Raw genomic sequence first — 18,749 nt, forward strand, 5'->3', positions numbered from 1 at the left:
AAAAAAAATTGTTTACAATTGAATATAGCCACTTGTCAATGCTGCCCCATATCAAGAACAATATGAACCAACTCAGCAACACATATTACTTATATTTCATGAACTGATTCTTATAGAGTTTTGGTTCTGTGAGATTGGTCGGCATTTTTAAACTTAATGTTAGTTTATATCAGTTGGTTAATAAAATATACCCTATCTATACCTAAGCATGGCATATAATAAAAAAATTATTTTCCAATATAATCAAGGAAATGTTAGAAAGTGATCAGAAAAATTAGTATTTTATAGAGAATTATTTTAAAAATTGTCATGAGAGTGATATTAATAATCAAAATAAAATCAAGTACAATTCCTTATACTATTTGGAACTTAATAATGTGTATTTATATACAACATAGAATATATAACAGAATTTCTGTCAGTGGATGAGTATGTACAATGTACATGATTTTCAAATAAAAAAATGATGTAAATTAATTCTGAATGGTAGCAGAAAAATGATCTATCAGTTGTCAAATCTGTTAATAGAAATATGTGGGTCAATCAGGTGATCCATACGAGCTGGTATACCAATGATTAGTATTACTAATGTAACATCTACTAATTACTAGAAAAAGACAATAATAGAAAATTATAGCAGAATAATGTGGTATGCTTGTACAACTAATGTAGTATAATATATTTATATAACTTTCCATTAATACTATTTAACTATTATTTGTTTTTCAGCAGTAAAGTTTCTTCTGACAGTAAACCAAACATAACGATCAGGGAGTACCCTAAGAATACGGACGTGAAGAATCCTGAGAGGTTTCAGTTCTTATCACAGAATGGCTCACACCACACTACCCTGAGCAGTGATGAACCACTGGTAACGAGACTACAAGACGAGCTCAGTCAGACCCTGTCCAAGGCTAACCTTAGGCAAGACTCCCCCCCGGTGAGTCAAGAAATTTCAATTTATAAATCAATTCATCATTTCATATATGAATATCCATTGCATTTTACTTGTTTTAATTCCGTTAAATTATTAGGCAGAAGTTTTGGATGATCTGTTTTTCTTATTATCTCAGATACATTTCTTTTAGAATAGAAAATCTTAATTATTGGTCTTATTTTTAAAATTAAGTTATGTATCCTCCCACTAGCAAAATAGTCTATCCCAAAAGACTTCATCTCTCATTGGTGTATAACTTTCTTTTTCCTGGAGGAAGACAGGAAAAATCCCTTCGGATTCTCTTTGGGTATCATTATTTTTGCTTTGCACTCATTAGGGTTCTAAAGACTTATGTGGTGTCTCCACTAAAAAACCACTTCTTCCCTCACTTTCTCAAACTGAGCCGGAACTACTTATTGTGCATTACTTCAGCTCAGGGAGGGGCATTAGCAGCTCCATCTTTGTTGTCCTATTCTACTCCTCTTTAATTTTCCGATCTTCTGAATCGTAGTAGATGTCACATGCCATGCCAGTTCCTAGCACTTTCCAGCGTTGTGGCTACTGTGTTTCTAGTAGTTAATATACCTACTACGGCTTCCATTTCCACCCTCTCTGACAACCATCTGCTGCAGACGAAAATGGTGTGCTCTGTAGTATCCTGCTTCTTGCCACAGTATTTTCACGCTACATCATCACTTCTTCTCTTAAACAGGAAGCTACGAAAGCTTTCATGACCACTGAGGAATTACCCATGGTTCTATAAACATATCAGTAGATTATACTTCCACTACTGTAAATTAATTTGATGTAATCTATCTTATTAGTTGGATTGCTGTTGAATTTACATAATAATGCCAAGACCAAAGGGGAAGGAAATTTATTGTAAAGATTGTCTAGGCGTTTTAAGTAAATAAATTTTAAGTGGAGTATATACTGTAATAGAATATTTTTGATTATGCCAATAAAGGCACAACTTTCATATCAACTACATGAGGATATTTTGGCCATAATTATCTTAGATATTTAAGATGTTACACATATTTATTGTACCTTGCTAACACAAAACGCAAAAAATATTTTAGTAAATGTGTATTTAATTTCATGATAAATTAAATTTTCTGTTAACATTAAAATATTCTAAATAAACAATTTGATACAAACATATGCTAACAGAATATTATTACCATGGAAAAAATATTTTAACTTCCGTTGTGCTAGAAAGCACTATCAATAATATTCTTGAAAAGATTTTCTGAAAATATAATAATTCTTTGCTTAAAGTTTGTTTTTGATAATGGAATCCTTCACAAGTGAGCTTTTCACTGTCATTTTCTACATAATGTGAATTTGCGATATGGATTACATATTTATGATCTATCATCCAAAAGTTTTATACTGTTGTAACATTCCAATGTTGATCAAATTAAGTGTATGGCTCAAAGATATGATTCAAATCTTGTTCATACTGATATAGAGATATCTAATAAAATAAATGCAATACAATTCTTGTATACAGAGAATATATGTCTATTATGGCCACTTTAAGTCCTTGTCCATAAGGTACAAGAAAAGAAATCATTTCTTGGATTGTAAGGGGCTGTCCCTAAATTACGAAACGGCCCAGGGGGAAGGGGGGTTTGACAAAGTGTTACATAACTATTAACCTCAACAACTAACTATTAAACTTTGGTAACAAAATTTGCCTGGTTCTCCCAAATATGTTAAAGTAGTATTGTATTTACCTCCCTTAAAAGCAAATGAAAAGGATTCTGAATCCTCTATATAAATTCCTCCTTAAATAGCAAAGCATTTTGTTAAAATCTCTTTGTGTCAAGGGTTTGATTATATAGGAGTTTTTGCCATTCAAGCCAAACATTAACATTGTTTGGTCAAAACTTTTTTGGAGGAACAGGCTCCTTCAATCATGCGTTTCGGTCATATGGCCAATACTCTCCAGACCGAAAAACCGTGAACGAAAGTCAACAGCAGAAAATGCTGTAGATGGAGCTTATATTGGTCACTGTTAAATTACATTAAAATACAAAACCAATATTTAATACATATTATTTGTGAGGCCTTTCGATATCCAAGATACCTACATCAGACACATCACAAAATAAATACAAAAAGTAAATTTGATTATTAATAATAGTTAACATATGTGATTTAATAATAATTTGTCTTGGGTGGCGTAGTGTGTAAATATAATTAAATTATTACTGGTATTATACTATATAAATTTTTGAATGTTATTTTTGTAATTTTTCGTTTTAGTAATATTGAATTTTGAATTGGTCCATCTTCTTGATTTAATAGATCTTCTGTGTTTTGTTTGATTTATGTAATATGACTCCCATGCATTTAAATATTTTGGAGTGTTAACATGTTTTAATAGTTTTAAGTTTTTCTGTGATATAGTATGTCCAGTATTGATGCAGTGGTGTGCGACGGCAGATTTTTCTTTTCTGTTGAATTTAATGTGGGAGCAATGTTTCTTTATATCGTGTATGAATTTTTCTTCTTGTTTGTCCAATGTATTTTTTTTTGTTGCAGTCATCACATTTAATTTGGTATATACCTGATTTATTAATAATTTCTTCTTCATCTTTTGGATTTTTTTAATTTATTCTTCAATTGACTTGTTGTTTTATATGTGATGTTTTTATTTGTATGTTTTTTGAATGATTTTTGTACATCTTTAGATATATTTGTCCATGTAGTGCTTATCCAATTTGTGTTTGTGTCTTTAATAGGTAAAAGTGTTGTCTTTGACTTTTTGTCATGTTTCTTTTTTGCTTTTTTTAAATATATGTTCGACTAAATCTGTTTTATATCCATTAAAAACGGCAACATCTTTTATATACTGAAGTTCTTTTTTGAATTTTTCTTGTGATAAAGGAGTGTTTAATAATCTATATATCAATGAATGGAAGACTGCTCGTTTTTTTGTTGGTGGATGGTTTGAAGTCATTTGTTATAAAACAATCAGTGTGTGTTGGTTTACGATATATATCGAATTCTAAATCGCTTTTGAAATTGTGTTTTTTATTACTAAAATATCTAAAAATGGAAGTGAGTTGTTGGATTCAATTTCATGAGTAAATTTAATGCTGGAGTAAAATGAATTTAGGTGATTTATAAAGTTATTAAGGTTTTCATTTTTTGTTGAACACTGCAAATATATCGTCAACATATCGAATCCAAATTCTTGGAAAGTATGGTAGAGATTCTTTCACTAAAATTTCAAAGTGACTCATGAAAATATTTGCAATGAAGCATGACAAAGGATTTCCCATTGCTGTTCCATTAGTTTGAAAATAAAATAAGTTTTTGAATTGAAAACAATTTTGATTCATACATAGATTAATTAGAAGCATGAACTCTTCAACTTCTTTGCTTGATAAATGTATAGACTGAAGCCAATCTTGTATTAAGAGAATCGTAGTGTGTTCATAGGTACGTTAGGATATAGAGAAGTAACATCAAAAGATACTAAGTACTCATCATCTTCAATTTCAATTTTTTTTACTAAATTTAAAAATTCATATCTGTTTTTTATTGCTAATGAAGGAAATTGTGGTAGCTCTTTAAGTCTGGTTTGCAACCATTTAGACAGTAAATATGTTGGAGAATTTATTGATGACACTATAGGTCTCACTTTTCCTTTCCAGGTTTGTGAACTTTCGGTAAACAGTATAATCGAGGTAGAATGGGGTTTGATATTGTCAAGCTTTCTACATATTTCACTATTGATTACTATTTTACATTGTCTCATAGGACTCTGAAGTTGAATGGGTAAAATTTTTGTAAGTGGATTTTTTGTTGAAAGTTTGTATGGTCCTTTACTTAACATACTGTTTACTCTTTCATAATAATCATCTTGATTCAAGATTACTATTGAATTTCCTTTGTCTGATTTTAATTACAAAGTTAATTATTATGTTACAAAATAAAAATGTGTTAAATCACATATGTTAACTATTATTAATAATCAAATTTACTTTTTGTATTTATTTTGTGATGTGTCTGATGAAGGTATCTTGGATATCGAAAGGCCTCACAATAATATGTATTAAATATTGGTTTTGTATTTTAATGTAATTTTAACAGCAGAAAAGCTTCCCTATGAGGACCTACGTTACTTTACAATGCGTACTAAGCGAACAGAAATGTTCATGCTGACAGAGCATTATCAAGTGTAGAGGTGGAATTTACACCAAGCAACGCTTAAAATTCTGCAAGATGAAACTCCGCATTTCTGACTGTACAAGCCGATTTCTAGCAGAATGTTAGTGCGCAACTTTCTTAGCGATTTTGAATTGAACCATGAACCAAAACATAGCAGGCTGAAGGTTATTGTTGTTTTCACTCCTGTTGTAGTCTATTCATAACATACTGTATTTTATATAGAGACGTTTATTAAGTGGAGCAAAGTCCAGCTGTGCTCAATTCCAGTTTTAAGGAATTTAGTAATAAAAATACAAGGCAAAATGTTGAGCTGATGATATGAGTATCAAAACATCAGCACAGACAACTCAGCAAATGCAATGCACTGACACAAACGACTTCTTCCTCATTCATTTTGATAACGAATTTTTTTGTAATGGATGAGCATACTTGTTTAGTTAATGGGGTGGTAAATACTTGTTTAGTTAATGGGGTGGTAAATACTTGTTTAGTTTGACATGGCAAAATTTGGTGCACATTAAGTACCCAAAATATCTGCTTGTTTAGTCTCGTTAAATATGTCCGGACAGAATCACAGTTTTTCTGTCTGTATAGAAGTATTACAGTGAGTCTCATACCATGTGATGGTGTAGTGATTGTTTTGGTATGTATTTAATTTTAGTTAAATTTTCTAAAAAAAATAGACAAGGAAAAACGGTTTCAATCATTGATTTTTAATTACAAAAATGCATATGGCAATTAGAAACAGGAAATAGTTCAAAACATGTTCTAAAGTTTGGGTTTAGTTAATTTATATTAATAAATCACATATTACTTTGGAGGTTAAAATTGTCTTTATTATATCACTATTTTTAGAATAATTTAAATTAGGAGGGGGGGGTGGTTGCAATTACATAATTATTAAGGGGGGTTTGTGTTACCATTATAAGTCCGTTACAAAAGAGGAAGGGGGTCTTCAAAGTTTGATTTCAGCGTTACGTAATTATGGGATGGCCCCTAATTGAAAGAGCTGTTTTGTACAATACAATGAAAAAGAACATATTATTACATCTTGCATTAACTTAACATAAATAATAAACTATAGTATACTTGAAGCAAAAAGAAATGCATGTGTTTATACTGAATTTGTCCTATTATTTAACAATTATTGTTATTGCATCCAAATGTCCCAAGTACCGTTAAAATATTTTGGGTTTGAAGCCGGGTCTTTGTATAAAGACACATTGGGTACTCCCGTTTTTTTGTGTAAATTAATTAGCTCCTCAAACTGCTGTACTACTGAAGGAAAAACTGCTGCCAAGTTGTTCTGTTCACATGGGTCAGTTTGTATGTTGAATAAACAAGGCTCAGTGGTACAGTTGAAAGTTCGGTCAAAATCATGATTGCAGGTCACACTCGCCCCTTGTCTCAGTTCTTCTATTCTGTACTGAAGATAAGGGTTTTTGGAGTACTTCTGCAAAGCTTGCCATGTTGAAGATTGAACCAAGTCTTCCATTTTGTATTCTGGCGCTTCTGACGATCTTATTATGTCAAAGTTTAAAAATGTACCCTCTTCAGGTTTTGACCATTTAAAAAGAGGTCCTGAAATCATAACAAAATAAAATTATTTAAGTTACTTGAATAACGAGTTATGTTATAATCTATAGTACAGGAGTATTGCTACTATTGAACATTTTTAATAAAATTAAATTATTAACTACTACAGTATAGTTTTTTAAGTGTGAGCCATATAATGAAAGAACTGATACGCTTATAAATAGTTAAAACTGTTTAAACAATGATATTTTAATGAGTTTCATAATTATTATGAATGGTACAATTGATAATGCTCTGGTGCATTGACAGCACTTATATCTCCCAGGAATTTAATAGCAAGGGGTTGAGCATCTTATTGGAAATGCTACTTTGTATTGTTCACTGTGTTGTACAACATTTGGAAATATTAGCAAATAGAGGCAGTCTGGGCTATAATAAAATAGAAGTTTGCTTTACACGTTGGAGAAAGTATGCATACTGTGAGTAACCATGTCATGATTTAATCTGTTGGACAAATGTCTTACCTTAGGGAGGAAGTGATGTGAATTTCTGTTTAATTGGAAAAAATGCAACAGTAACCATTTTTAAGTTGTAAAAAATATGGTGTTCATTGCTCTCTATGTATAAGATCTTTTGAGTGGTTAGATTGTTTGAATATGAACCTAAAGGTGTGGTTGATGACCACATTCTGGAAAACAAACTTTAGTGAAAAAGATGGGAATATAGAAAAAGTTTGTAAAATATTATAGAAAGATTGCAGTGCCTGAATAATTACAAGGGTAGTGTCTTAGTTTACAAGGAGTAAAGCATAATTACTATAATAACATATTAAAATCTGTAATGTACACATAACAAATAGAATAGCTGTTTGTTGAAAATCATTCATTGAATAAAAATGTTTAAAAGGTCATACAACGAAAACAACTTCCAGCATTGCATTGCTTAGTGTGAGAATAACACAAAGTTGTTTGATCATAAAAAATTTGGAGGGAAGTAGTGTAAAATAGTAAGTTATTGTAACTGTAACTTTCCTCAGTCTCAATATGATCTTTTCTAGCCACACTTTGTAATATATGGTTATATAATTTAGTATGATTATTACTTACCTTTAATGTATTTAAAATTATTAACTAAGAGAGCGTACATATCATTTTCTTTGTCTACATCAACAACAAGTCCATTACGTACACTGGGGTAACCAAAAGATATTGTATGCCACTGGTCGGCACCGTCAATGTTCTTCAGTTGCACATCACAACCTGTAAAAATTTTAATTCACCTGTATTAGAAATAAAATTGTGTTATTTATTTTTTTATTTGCTTGGTACAGAACAATGACAGCAGTCTAAACCCACTGAGAATGTCCAATTACATTCTGAAACAATAAAAATATTAAGATTATAATGTTAACAATAACAGACATATTAATTTAGCACTTTGTGGATGGATGCGGATATAACTGCTAAAGACTATGTTTATAGCAGACAGATTGTGTGTATATCAGCTTAAAGTAAAATTCTTCATATACGGTTTGCAGATATATCCGCAAAACCATACCAATTTTTGTATATAAAACATGGCTTTTATCAGAGGTAATTTACAAAAATATAAATAAAAACTCTCATAACAGGAATTGAAAGATTATTTTTTAGGGAAATTTGTTTTGTTTATTGATAACAACACAGTCATATATTTCAGCATACCTTTTTTGCCATAAAACTGTAAATAAATTATTTGGTTCAAATCTACTATCTCACACTAAGTTATAAATAATGAAGTTATGAATTTTTTAAGGGTTTGAATGGCTGCCTTATCAACATGAAATGTTGTATCAAGCTGGGCCAATGAACTTAGTAGATATTTATAAGATTAATATTTAGACTAAATTTGACTTTGCTCGAGCATTCCTATTGCCAGTTCTTGATAGAAAAATTCTTATAGGATTTACATGTAATCAATATCCTGAAAACCGTTAGAGATAGACAAAAACTGTTAAAACAAAAACGTTTATAAGCATTCCAGAACACTGTTAGTTCTTTCTCCAAGTTCACAAATAACGAAATTGTGAATTTTTTAAATTTTGAGTGATCATCAAAATGAAACGAAATGGTATACAAAGCTGACCAACTGAACCAAGATATTTATGAGATACATGTTTTAATACCGTACCTTTCAACTTGTTTGGGCTTTATCATTTCCAAATACTTCAATGTATAGCATATATATACAAATATATATAAATTTACTTTTAATGGGGGTGGTTTTAGGTCCTGGGAATCATGTTCGGTGAAGTTGTATACAATTTTTCTTAAGTACTATCATAAGGACAATTGCAATAGAACAGAATAAAATAAAATTCTATTAATAATAAAATAGAAAATTATGATAAAGCAAAAGGGAATGAAATTAATTTACAGTCAAAAAGTTGGAAACTTTCCTAAAGAGAGATGATGTGAGGGCAGGTCACACGTCTTCTTAAGTCAAGGTAGATACCATCAACCTGGCATCATTGCTCAACCATACCAGCAACTGTTAAAAATGAGAAGTTAGTAGCAGTTGAATGACTTCTCATGAAGCCACTGATATGTAGAGATAAGATAGCAAACTCTCTTACAAAAATAACTGCATTTAAGTGTTGCAAATTTAGACCGATAATTAATTATATACCAGTAACAGCCATCTTAGGTGTCTCAAAAAATCAGGATCTCAATGAGGTGGGGTTATATTGCCACCAATATAATCTCAAGGTTCATGGTGAAGACTTCTAGTATTAAAACTATTTTGAAAAAGGTGTGATTAGATATTTCCTTCAACATATCTGACATTTTGTTTCTTTCTCTTTTTGGTGTTCTGATCCAACAAGAAGCAATTGACTCTGAGTTTGCACCCAATGATATCATTCCATTTACTTTCTACTGATATAGTTGTCTTGACATCTAGAGCCAATTGTGATTTGCTTATTATAAATTCCCAAGAATGGTGTATTTATTTTTCTCAATACTCTATGAGATTACAAAGTTATCATGATGAGCTAAACTTAAAATAGTGATCTAGTATAATATTTTTTAAGTAACTCAAATCCTTAAAAAATGTAATAATAAAAAAGCTTTGCTTTCGCTCAGTACTATTGTAATTTATCAATTTGGATCTGGCAAGTTGTTTGTCCATGATCTCTTGGAATGTGATAAAGGCACAATTGTTATTTTATATTAAAAAAAAACAAAACCTCACCAGTGGCAGACATTAGAGTGGGGAGCCAGTCTGTGATGTGCATCAACTCGTAGCTTACTCTCGATGGGTAGTTTATTAGAGGGCTCCAGATCAATGCAGGTGCCCTTACAGCTCCTTCCCATAAAGTAGCCTTTTGCTGTAATCAATCATCATAAAAAAATATTTTTCACGATAATATCAGAATATTAATTGTTATATTCCAAATATAGTGAAAAATAAGCTGTTAGTTTATTGTGTTAATTATTGCATAGCTACTATAAAAAAATAGAAAATTAAAAAACGTTGAGTTATTTACTTTCAACATTGTTTAGGCTTAGTCAATTTCTTGTTAGTTGTTATGTTTGTGATCCCTTGCATTGAATATTGTATAAAATAAAATAAAAAATAATCATAGTAATACTTTATTTTATGATGTAGTGTTGTGAAAAAAATACTGTTCAAAACTCGTGATAAATGTCTCTTTCCAGTGCTTGTCTTTTTAAAATATTTCTCTAATGATTCAGACTTTAAACTTGACTCGTACTAGGGAAAACCTCTATTTCCTCTGTTAGATACACTATATTATCAATTGTGTTTTTGCAGTAACAGCTCTACATTTTGAAAAACTGTGTGTATCATAAAATAAAATATAGGTTTTGGATTAAAAAAGTAAACATAAATGACTTATAAAGTATCTTCAAAATTTAGTACCAACGAACCTGCATGTGTAATAGATGTAATACCTATTTTATGTTTCTGCACAGGACACTGATGTTAAAAATATTCAGTTAGAATTCCCAGGTGATGAAATAAAAGATTTTTCTCTTTATTTCAATTAAGACAATAACTGATTGAAAAGTATGTTTTGCTTGTGCTCTAAAGTTTGAAAAGTATTTATCAACTAATTAGAAATAAAAGTTGATGATTCCTTCTCAACAGAGTACAAATAACAGATTGTTCACTCCTTGAGACAAGCCAATAAGGTGAAAATGAAGTATTTTGTAAATGCATTGAATATTTACTTACCCCTCTCCAAGGATAATTTGAGCCCCAGTTGTTGTATATTCCAATGTTTGGAGCTCCATTGTCAGAGAGGAATACAACTATTGAATCCTTCAACATATCTTTTCTATCCAATGCATCAATAACCAATCCTATAGATTTATCAAGTTTTGAAACCATTGCTGAAACATAAAATAATAAGCTGTATCAACTTTTTATTGATAATGTTTGTAAAATTGTTTTAGAATTATATTCATATTATTTATTGCTGACAGAACACAGTTGGGCTTTTAAAACTAAATATTATAAATTATTAACCAGGATATTCACAAATACATCAGAGGGTTCTAAAGTCCTTTTGTAAAATATACATAAAAGGTTACACTTCTGAGTTGTCCTAGAAAATATTTTAATATTATGTGCACAGTTGTGTGCTTTTTCAATATTATTTCAGCAAGTTTGAACTTTTACGATTTTTCAAATGCAAATTGACAAGATCTATTCTTCTTACATAGCTTAATAGTAACTATAATAGTTGTGTTATTTATTATAAATTACTACATTTTAAGCAAAGAATGCAACTGACGTAATTTTCAAAACTTTTTTAAATTAAAACATTGTTAAAATCTTTTTGAATTTAATTTAATTTTACTTGCACATGATTCAAAGGGAACTAATATTTCATTCAGGGCGCTAAACTCTCTAAGTCCTCCCCCCTCACTAGTAATATTACTTTCACCATAAGACTGTTTTATCTTTAAAACTGTTTAATATTCTAATTAGTAAATATGAATTTGTCATTGATTTATGTAGGATACAGGCATTTTATCCACAAGCTGTTTCATGCTCCTAGTAGAATACACTCCTAACTAGGGAAAAATTATTACCTGCATACGATTTTCTGTTTGGATCACTTATGTAAGAGAAACGGTTGATTTCATCCTGAGGTGCCTCCAACAACTTTCCCTGATTGCCTGCATGTACTGCTAGGTGGGCCAAGTAGAGGAACAAGGGTTTGTGTGATGGGTGGTTATCGATCAGGTGAACAGCTTCATCAGTGAACACATCTGTAGCGTACTGACCCACCACATCCCATGCTGAGCTGTAGTTCCTCCTCAGGTCATGACCACTGAAGGGGTACCTGTTTGGAGGTATAAGGGTCTGGAATAGTTCAAGTTAATCAGTCTTCAACAGTGAGCTGATTTTACATAACTGTTATTTGTTGGCTTCTATTTGTTTTTTACTTACCAAGTCTTCATTGATGTGATCATAGTAGCTCACCGCTCCTGACCAATATCCAAAGTGGGTGTCAAAACCTCTTTCCATAGGGGTAAATTCCTTTTTGTAAAATCCTAAATGCCATTTCCCAACCAAATGGGTTGCATATCCTATATCCTTTAAGTATTGGGGTAGTATCTTTTCAGACAGAGGCAATCCTGTCCTGTCAGATGCAGCAAGTGCATAGTGTATTCCTAAAAATATGTTGTTAGGTTATAAAAATTTTCAGAAAAAAGCATTACAAAAAAACTTAAAATAAATATAAAGAGTTGAAAAATCAATAGTTAACTCTAGGTATCAAGCCAAAATTTGATACAATTTGTGACTGAGGAATAGCGGTAATTTTTACCCAGAGATTACTGGAGAATAGTAGTCTCTTTTTAAGCTACTGTGCACTATTTACATTTTTCCTTCTTATATTTAAGTAAAAATTTATGATTTTTTGTATAAACTAGTACATAGATAAGTTTTGTAACAGTAAACCAAAAATACAAATATATTTTTCTTCTTTGTGTAGGAATAACATTCTTTACCAAAATTCCAGATGCTAATTGTTTTATTTCACTAAACTTTACAGACAAATCAATCATGCTATGACTAAATAAATAAGTCAAAGCTCATTGAGATAGAAAAAATTATAGTGATACTGAATAAAATTCCAATTTTTACATTAATTATGAGTATGAATTTTTCAGAGATTGTTATAAGTGTCCATATAACTCTTATGCTCAATGCCTGGTTTTTAAAATTAACTCATTTCTCAATTTCACTGTAATGTAATATTTCCAGAAACCTGAAGAAGAGATAAAAATTAAGATCTAGAAATATCTTTATTGTTAGAACTAAACAAGACATTTGAATAAAATAACAAACATCTGTATGAATTGTGTCATCCTTCCAAACAATTCATTGTCACAATTTGATTTTGAAGGAAGACAAGACACAATAGCTCAAGATATCTTATAGAAATAACTTTTAAAAAAATGTCAAAATACAGACCCACATTGACAGGATATCTTCCAGTCATCAAAGATGACCGGGATGGGGTGCAAAGGGGTTGTGTGTAATGTCTGTTGAGGATGATTCCATGGTAGGCTAGTGAATCAATGTTGGGGGTCGGAATCTGGTTTGAACCATGGAAGCTGACATCATTCCAACCCTGTAAGGATAGTAAAAGTTATACTAGTGAAACAGACCACCAGGGTCTTCCTAGAGTTAATAGCACTGTGGTCAAGCCCAGCCTTGGCACCCCCAATCAACACAAATAAAAAAAATGTAAATATAATGATAACATTATCATTTGTAAATGTAATATTATTATAAAAATCTAATATTTATAAGGAGCATATTTTTATTGCACTCCATATTATAAAGAGATGATTCGGGTATCATACAGGTGATTTAGCACATTATACATTTGGGGGGAGAGAGGATGAGGCACCCAGAGGAAAAAAGTCTCCCCTGTAAAATAATTGAAAGCCTAAAAATATGTTTTTGAGCAATATTTGAGCTTAAACATATACCTAAGCTAATGGTAATTATGTTAGCAATTATTTGATTTTTTACTGACTTTATTTACTGTAAGTTACTTTACCGTGGTGAAATAGGATCTAACCATGGTATGGGTTTTATGAAGTTTTTTATTGCTATGTTTAGCGTTAGGTACAAAGACTACCGATTTAAAGATATATAATTGTTATGAATGAGTGTGATGATAGTTTGAGGTAATTTTGAGGTGAAATAAGATCGATATTGTTTTTATTGTGAAACCCCTTCTTCGTGGTCATGCCCTTCCATGGTTAGGGTCCGTACAGATATTTCTCAGCGGATCCATCCTTTCCATCCCCCTGCTGGGACCATGGGATTTATTTATGAAAAGAAAAATACATTATAGCAACCAGAGGCTATACAGAAAGTTGGTTTCCTTTAATTAATATACAGTATAACAGACAAAACTGAGTATTTTTAAAGATACTGTCTACGGATATTCTAAAAAAAAAAATACAAATTTAGTTTAAATTAAAATGGGACCTGGAACTGCCTTTGATATTATAATATAAATAAGTATAGACTGTGGCTGTGTTATTATCATGTTTCCTCCTTCAGCCAAAAACATCGGTGTCTCTTTCCTCAGCCGTAAATTGAACCGTGGTGCCCAAGACATCTCGCTCCAATCCCTTTTTGCAATATTTTTACTATCAGTTACAAAAATAAATTATAACTTAATAAATTAATGTGCCTCCAGTTGCTCATTTTCAACTGGGGTGTTTTTCAATACATAGACTGAAAGTACACACCTGTGGCTCAGTAATTCATGTAACATAGACTCAGTTAGCCTACCATTTTAATTTGAGCCAAATTTTTATATTTTTTCTGAGACTTTTCATAGATAGAATCTGTAAAAATACTCAGTTGTTGTCTGTTATATATGCATTATATGAAACCAACTTTCTGTATAGCCTCTGGTTGCTATAATGTTTTTTTGTTACATAACAACAACTTTGAAATATACGTAAAACATCTTGTAATTAGTGTCGATTCCTTTTTGTTCACATAATTCTGTAAACTGCCTCATTTTTAAAGTAATGCTTGTATGGATCTTAATGCCTGGTTTTTTACTACTATTTTTAGTTATTGAACAAAATATCCTAAGGTTTAATATTTAACTGTGAAAAATACACATTTTACAAAATCTTAAAAGGCATCTGGATATGAATAGATCGTCTGTGAAAAATGAGACATCTTGCAAAATTCTGTAACCAATCATGAGATAGGAAAGTTCATCATACATGTTCTAGCACAAAACTTAATGTCTCAATACAACCAGCAATAACTAAGCATAAACATAGCTGCAGTTAATACAATACAGTGTAATACATTACAATTAATTGTTATATACATAAAGAGATAATAATTTAAATGTATATAGTCACTAATATAGAATAATAAAAAATAAAATTATTTAAAGAGCTTTGTTGGTAAATTTATTGTAGTATAGCAAGGAGAGACTTTCCAGTGAATCTGAATTTAAAAAGCATCCAATTTCATGTATGATTTCTAGTTCAATTTGTATAGAATTTTGATACTATTTTTGTACTATGATTGTACATGAAAAAAATAAAATATTACTAAAAAATTTCATTTCATTGTTTTTTTTATTACTTTATAATTATTAAATGTTTAGGTAAATATGTGGTCATTTTAAAAACAATAATAATTAGAACTTGTTAAGTGACTATAGAACAAATTTTCCATGTCCTTAGGCATTCTTTTACTGACAGAATATTATTGGTTTGGTTATTAAATGATTTTGGTCTGTGTGTTATTTTTTTAACTAATTAAAATTCTTCAACAGGTAATGTGATGTAAGCCAATAAGTATTTAGTTTTTAAAATTTTGACCTTATTGATAGATACATTTTATAAGCAACTAGGTTCTTAAAGCAACAATTTGTAGACTACAGGTATGGTATACAGTTAAATGCCTTGTACTGTGTTTTAATCAAAGCAACAATCTGCACAAGTTCAATGAAATACCTTATCTAATTTACTAATGTCCTTGGCAGTCACCAAGCATGATATATTAGGACACATCATTATTATCAAATTTGAAATAATCACTGCAAAAAACAATTACCAACTAATGGAGAATTGTATATAATTTTGAGAAATTATTTACGTTTCTGAAGCAAGCTGCAGGAGTGCTGTTTTCCTTGATAATGTGGATACCTGTCTTATGTTTTATGTGTACCTCTTAATCTGTGTGTGTGTTTTTTTTTTGTTTAAAGATATTACACTGGTAAATTCAAGTAAATTTAGGTTTGCAAGCACTTGGAGTTGTTTGTTTCCTACTTCATTGTTTTCATAAAAATTTATTTTAATTCAATAAATAGTATTTACATTGTTTTTTAACACATTTAGTGGTTTTCACAAACTGTATATTAATTTTATTTTACATTTTAATATTTGCTCAGAAACGAGTTACATGTTTTATGTGAATTGAACAAGTAAATAATTAAATAAATGAAATATAAATAGATTGTCCAGCGGAATTGTTTAATAATACTGCTACTTATTAAAATTACATCCAGATAAGTTTATTCTGCATTGACAAATTAATTGGTGTTATTAGCTGTAGTTTTGAAGAAATTTCAAAAAATTATAAACCAACTAACTAATCTGTTTTGTTACGCTATTACATTACATGCTATTACATGTTGGTACAACAGTTAGCAGCTGATATACAATTTCCATCTAGAGCATGAAATTGAACCTGCCCTTTGAATAATACTTCAATACTTTCTCCCCAGCTGGTCCATAGGCTTACCTCATCAGGCTTTGCTAGTTCAGCAGTTCATAAAAACTTGAGTGACATATATATTGAATAGTGTAAACATTCTGAAGTATTTCAACTTTAAAACCTCTAATTTGTGTTAGTAAGTTACAATTAGAAAACCATGTTTTTATAAAAAAAGTTCTTGTTTACAAAATGTTGGTATTGAATGATTAATTTGTTTAGGGGAGAGGATAACAAAGTGTTTTTATGGTTGGTATAATTAACCTGGAGTAAGCGACAACTAATCATAATAATATATAGTGAGGTTATTTTGTTAGTAAAATTTTTAAAGTTAAATTATTATTAATGTTACCAAACTCACGAATATTTATTACTCAAATGACCTTAATTCCTGAAATATATGTTAGTAATGAAATGACAAAATAATTTTAAATTATGAGACATGAATTTTTAAATATCAATTTTCTATATACCACCTGATAAGTTGTTAACACAATACATACAAAAATACACGTACACACAAAAATGAGTAATGCAACACAATGTATATATCAGTACCTAATGATCTGATTAATTTAACTTTTGCTTGCTACTGATATATAACATTAAAAAATAAACATGCTTGCCTAAAGATAAAGAAAAGAAAATTATTATAGGACCTAAAACACACTAAGTTCAATAAACACTTAACTGTTATAACTTTATAAAATTAGGATTTGTCTGGAGAATCAAATAGACCACTATAATGTACCTACAGTTGAGATTTTGTTTACATCTTTTGTTGATACTATTCATATACTCTCACAGCAAATATTGTGCAATGGAACGAACAGATAAGTTCATTGGAAAATAAGGTGAAGTTGTGATAAGGTACTGTTTGAAACTATCTCAACAATTTTAATGAAAATGATGTAGTAAAATACTTAAGTATTGCAAGAGTAGTAACTACACTGTTTGTAAGAAGAGAAATTTTAATAAGATTCAATTTCTGAGCAGTCACATTGTTATTCCATTATTTTACATTACATAGAATTTAAAAACTAATTACTAACAAAAATTAAAATATATAAAACACACTTTACCTCCTGCTATAAGGTGTTTTAATTTTTTAATTTGTTAACATGGATAACAAAGTGTACAGTATGTATTTGGATATGTACATGTGAATTTAAAAATATTTAATATAACATGTATTTTGTGATGATAATTTTAATTGAAATCGAACAGTGTATTTGTTAAACTTAATACTAGACTTTTTGAAAGTTACACTGTTGTCTTAATTTCCAACTATCTAAAACTCAACAATACAGTGAATTGAATAAATATTACAGACAAACAAACCATGTCATCAACCAGGATGTAGATGATGTGAGGTGGTTTGTTGGTACATTTTAACGGACAGACAATAGCGACTGCAGCACAGAGAAGTAGAAACACTTGTAGCCGTAAAGTGCACATCCTGGGAGTCACTGTCACCTCTACAGTGCTGCTTCTGATAGCCTTGAGAACTCTGTTCCTTCATGTAGTCCACTCCTCCCCTCCCCCACCACACTATCTGACCGGTGATTATGCTGCCTCAAGTATTAGCCTTTTTTGAGATAACTTCAAGGACAATATAATCATACTTTACTGAGTAATAATTGAGTGTTAGCTATCAAATGTTATCTAAATTTGTACAACTCAGAAAATTTAATTGAATTTCCTCAAATAATGCAATTTCAAACTGGTATTTCACTGGTTTCATTTTGTAAGTGGATCCGCATGGACTATTTTTCAAATTGTGCATTCATCATGTTTAGGTACCTGTAGAGTGTGTTTTACTTCAGCGAACAGGAAAAACTGTACAAGACTTTGTCTACTAACTTACGTCACATAATTGGATTCTTACATTAAGTTTTGCTGCCAGCTCGTGTGTTGACCATATTTTACATCAGCATTACTATTCCTGTACTTTATTATGTTAAAATACTTAGACAGTACCTTAATTTTTAGAGAGTTTTAGAGGCTAGGATGTATTTGGCATTGTGATTTCTGCGTTGTAATTGATAAATCATGTTCCTAGCTATAATTGTCAAGCATCTTGTATTTGAGGTAGTGCAATCGATTTTGAAGTTGGAATTTTGTTTGTTAAACTCATAACTAAATCAATAAATAGTAATAGTAATAAATTCATAAATCTAAAATAAATTGCACCACTTTAAGGAGTGTTAAGATAACAGTGAAAGTAGAAGTTGAGTGATTCACAGGAAAAGTTTGCAGTCTTTTGTAACCGGGGTTGGATTCATGAAGTTGGTTCTTAGGT

General features: G+C 30.4%; 2 protein-coding genes across 6 annotated transcripts in view; one reads left to right on the forward strand and one right to left on the reverse strand.

Moving 5' to 3' along the window:
* Positions 1-18,749, forward strand: part of LOC124362804 — a 134,989-nt gene that overhangs the window by 110,962 nt on the left and 5,278 nt on the right. For 4 of the 5 annotated variants that reach the window (XM_046817616.1, XM_046817618.1, XM_046817620.1 and 1 more), the window contains exon 15: positions 730-940. In XM_046817616.1, coding sequence (XP_046673572.1) covers positions 730-940 — 211 coding nt within the window. The remainder of the gene's footprint in view (positions 1-729; positions 941-18,749) is intronic. The other variant, XM_046817619.1, reaches the window with a different exon arrangement.
* On the reverse strand, positions 5,825-17,928 carry LOC124362805 (arylsulfatase B-like). Its single transcript, XM_046817621.1, has 8 exons — positions 17,789-17,928; positions 13,151-13,310; positions 12,122-12,345; positions 11,761-12,034; positions 10,898-11,055; positions 9,893-10,028; positions 7,768-7,920; positions 5,825-6,706 (listed from the first exon to the last, which is right to left on the reverse strand). The coding sequence occupies exons 1-8, from the start codon at positions 17,903-17,905 to the stop codon at positions 6,276-6,278; spliced, it is 1,653 nt and encodes a 550-aa protein (XP_046673577.1). The 5' UTR covers positions 17,906-17,928; the 3' UTR covers positions 5,825-6,275.

Source organism: Homalodisca vitripennis, chromosome 5 (genome assembly GCF_021130785.1).
Source record: "Homalodisca vitripennis isolate AUS2020 chromosome 5, UT_GWSS_2.1, whole genome shotgun sequence".
NCBI classification, from domain to species: Eukaryota; Metazoa; Arthropoda; class Insecta; order Hemiptera; family Cicadellidae; genus Homalodisca; species Homalodisca vitripennis.